We start from the raw sequence: 2,653 nt of genomic DNA, 5'->3' as shown, positions 1-2,653 counted from the left end.
ACATCTTCTAGTAGTTGAAGATCCATCCAGCATGGTGGAACATCTTCTAGTAGTTGGAGATCCATCCAGCATGGTGGAACATCTTTCTCCAGCTGATGAGCAGAGAGGAAACATGGAGATAGTTGAAGATTGTGTCTCACTGATGTCATTTTTGAATGGTTTTCCTTAAATTTCTCTTTGTCGTTTTGTGTCTTGGTTTTCTTTGGTGTCTCTGTGAAAGTTTCTGTCCTGAAGTCCTGATGATCCAACAGTTGTGAGACTGTTCCTATAAAAACCAGAAACTGTACCTGATGTAAATTTGTCTCCGTCCATACTGAATGTTCTCCCTGTGCAGCACTGCTCTGCTCCCAGAGCTCCTGCAACACTTCAACTCTGGAAACATGTGGGATCCATCTGTGATCCATCTGCTGCACTGAGTCCAGTCAGACGCAGATGGAGACTGAACAGTAGAAGACAGTGTTGTAGGAGCTCTGGGAGCAGAGCAGCGCTGCACAAGGACACACTCTGACTGAGACCAGATTTAAATCAGGTTATTTTTTAAAATAAGAGATAAGATAAACTTTAAAATTCAGCAGTTAGAGCAGCTGGATACAGAGGAGGCGGGAAAAAAAGAATTAGAAAAAGAACAACAGGACTAAAAATAGAAATGTCAAAATAAAAAGACCTGAGACAGACGATACACCATCCATGATGGAGCTACATGAGGACATGTACATGATGACGGTGAAACTTCCATGTGATCTGGTGAGTTTACATGTGGACATGTACACGTATGACATGATGAATTTACCTGTAAACAGGCATGAACCCAGCACTGTGTTAAACATGGTGACACATGAAGAGCTGTGAGAGAACATGGTGATATGTGGAGCTCATCTGTTTGTCTCAACATTGTGATCAACCTTCATCCACAATCATTCTGCTTCCACACAAGGACTGAAGCCCAACGTCTGGAGATGATGTCAACTGCTGTGAAATGAACGCTGAAGCCGGTCTGAGGTCCACGTCTGGGTTCTTCTGCTAACAAGGTGGCGTCTGATTGGTGGAGGTGAAAGCTGTAGTTTCCTTTGACTGGTTGATGCTGGATGAAGCTGCAGATGTGCAGGACATGGAAGCTTCATTCAGAGCTTCTCTGCTGGCAGGCTCTGAGAACAGGCCGCTGTTTTAGGACTCAAACACAACGAGTCGCACCCAAACCGCCGTCAGTCAGCAGAGAGGGATGTTTGCCTGTTGCCACGGTAACCTCGCCAGGCAGGGAGGCGTGTGTTAGCGACCAAACACACAACAGAGATGCCTCCTTTGTGTGCGTCAGCCAGGTCGTCACGTTGGACCCATAAAATTCTGACAGATGCATTTGGAACGTATTTCTGTCTGGAATGAAACGTATTCTGGAATCATTCTACACGTTTACATCATCAATCCTGGTGAAGGAAAAAAGAGCCACAGATTTACATCCACACTGAATGAGAGACAACAGATAGAAATATATTAGTCAGGTTTTAATCCTTTATGTGTTTATTACACCATAGATAGCACTGCAGGATGGAATAGTTCTACTTGTGTTCATGGTTAACATTCATGTGGTTTTTTACACTTTGGTGCTTTTAAATGTGCCGAATAAAAAACAGTGAGTTGACTCCCTGTAAATCACAGAAATAAACTCAGCACTAATTAGTCAGAGCAGAAAACCTGCATGAGGACGCCTTCGTCTTTAAGTCTGCCCTAAAAATCTGTCAAAAGGCTCCGAATCAGAGAAAAAGCACAAATTATTCTCAGACGGACAAAACAGAAGCTGAAAGCAGCCGGTGAGTCCTGACACATAAAAACTCCTCCATCATGAGCTTCTACTGAAACCTCAAAGGATCTTTACAAAGCTGGATTTTACTCTCTGTCCGCTTTACAAACAACAAAACACTTGATTTATTTCCACAGAGGAAGGAAATCTATGGAAACATGAGAGTTTGTAGCAGCTGGACTGCAGTGATTGAGAAGGAAACAGGAGAGACGGGATCAAGACTAATGGAACAGAAATGGATGAAAAAAACAAGAAGGACACCATGAACAGGACAGAGCAGCAGAAGAGCAGTCCACATCCACTCATGATACTCTTGTCACATGGACCATGCTGGACAGCTGTTCTCAGATCAGTTCACACTGCAGCACTCGCACTCATCTCCACTTCCTCTGATTCCTGTCAGTCACTGCTGCATGAAGCTCTCCACCTCCCAGTAATATGGACCAGTCAGTCTCTACACACCAGCTGCTGCTGCTGCTGCTGCTGCTGCTGCTGCTGCTGCTGCTACTGCTGCTGCTGCTTCTGCTTCAACCTCTGGATCATCAGGACACACTTCATCCTCTCAGCACCAACATCTTCCAGATCATCACCTCCATCTGCAGAGAGAAGAAGAAAGATCAGAGGAGATCAGTGAGTGTTTGTAGAGACTCTTCATCAGCTGTCAGTCAGTGATGCAGCTCATCAGGATAAAGAGCAGCAGGACTTTAGACACATGGACACAGATCCAGATGTGACTCCTGGAGCTGAGCAGAGCTTTTGGTCTGTAGAAAGACCACGTGGTCACTAAACGTTATGACGCTGCTGCTGCTGCTGCTGCTGCTGCTGCTGCTGCTGCTGCTGCTGCTGCTGCTGCTGCTG

The 2,653-nt window shown here is 45.2% G+C and overlaps 2 protein-coding genes across 5 annotated transcripts in view; one reads left to right on the top strand and one right to left on the bottom strand.

The window, feature by feature from the left end:
• The window catches only part of LOC111586710 (melanoma receptor tyrosine-protein kinase), a 70,422-nt gene that overhangs the window by 49,066 nt on the left and 18,703 nt on the right, over positions 1–2,653 (top strand). The window lies entirely within an intron of this gene.
• The window catches only part of LOC118470469 (NACHT, LRR and PYD domains-containing protein 12-like), a 22,179-nt gene continuing 21,010 nt past the window's right edge, over positions 1,485–2,653 (bottom strand). For 2 of the 4 annotated variants that reach the window (XR_004847548.2, XM_055006896.1), the window contains one exon: positions 1,485–2,391. Coding sequence is in view for 1 of the 4 variants with exons in the window: in XM_055006896.1 (XP_054862871.1) it covers positions 2,382–2,391 (10 nt within the window). In the remaining 3 variants the exon portion in view is untranslated. The other 2 variants (XM_055006895.1, XM_055006894.1) reach the window with 1 other exon arrangement.

Source organism: Amphiprion ocellaris, chromosome 22 (genome assembly GCF_022539595.1).
Source record: "Amphiprion ocellaris isolate individual 3 ecotype Okinawa chromosome 22, ASM2253959v1, whole genome shotgun sequence".
Lineage (NCBI taxonomy): Eukaryota > Metazoa > Chordata > Actinopteri > Pomacentridae > Amphiprion > Amphiprion ocellaris.
The sequence above is the reverse complement of the archived record's forward strand: the minus strand, read 5'-3'. Positions and strand labels throughout refer to the sequence as shown.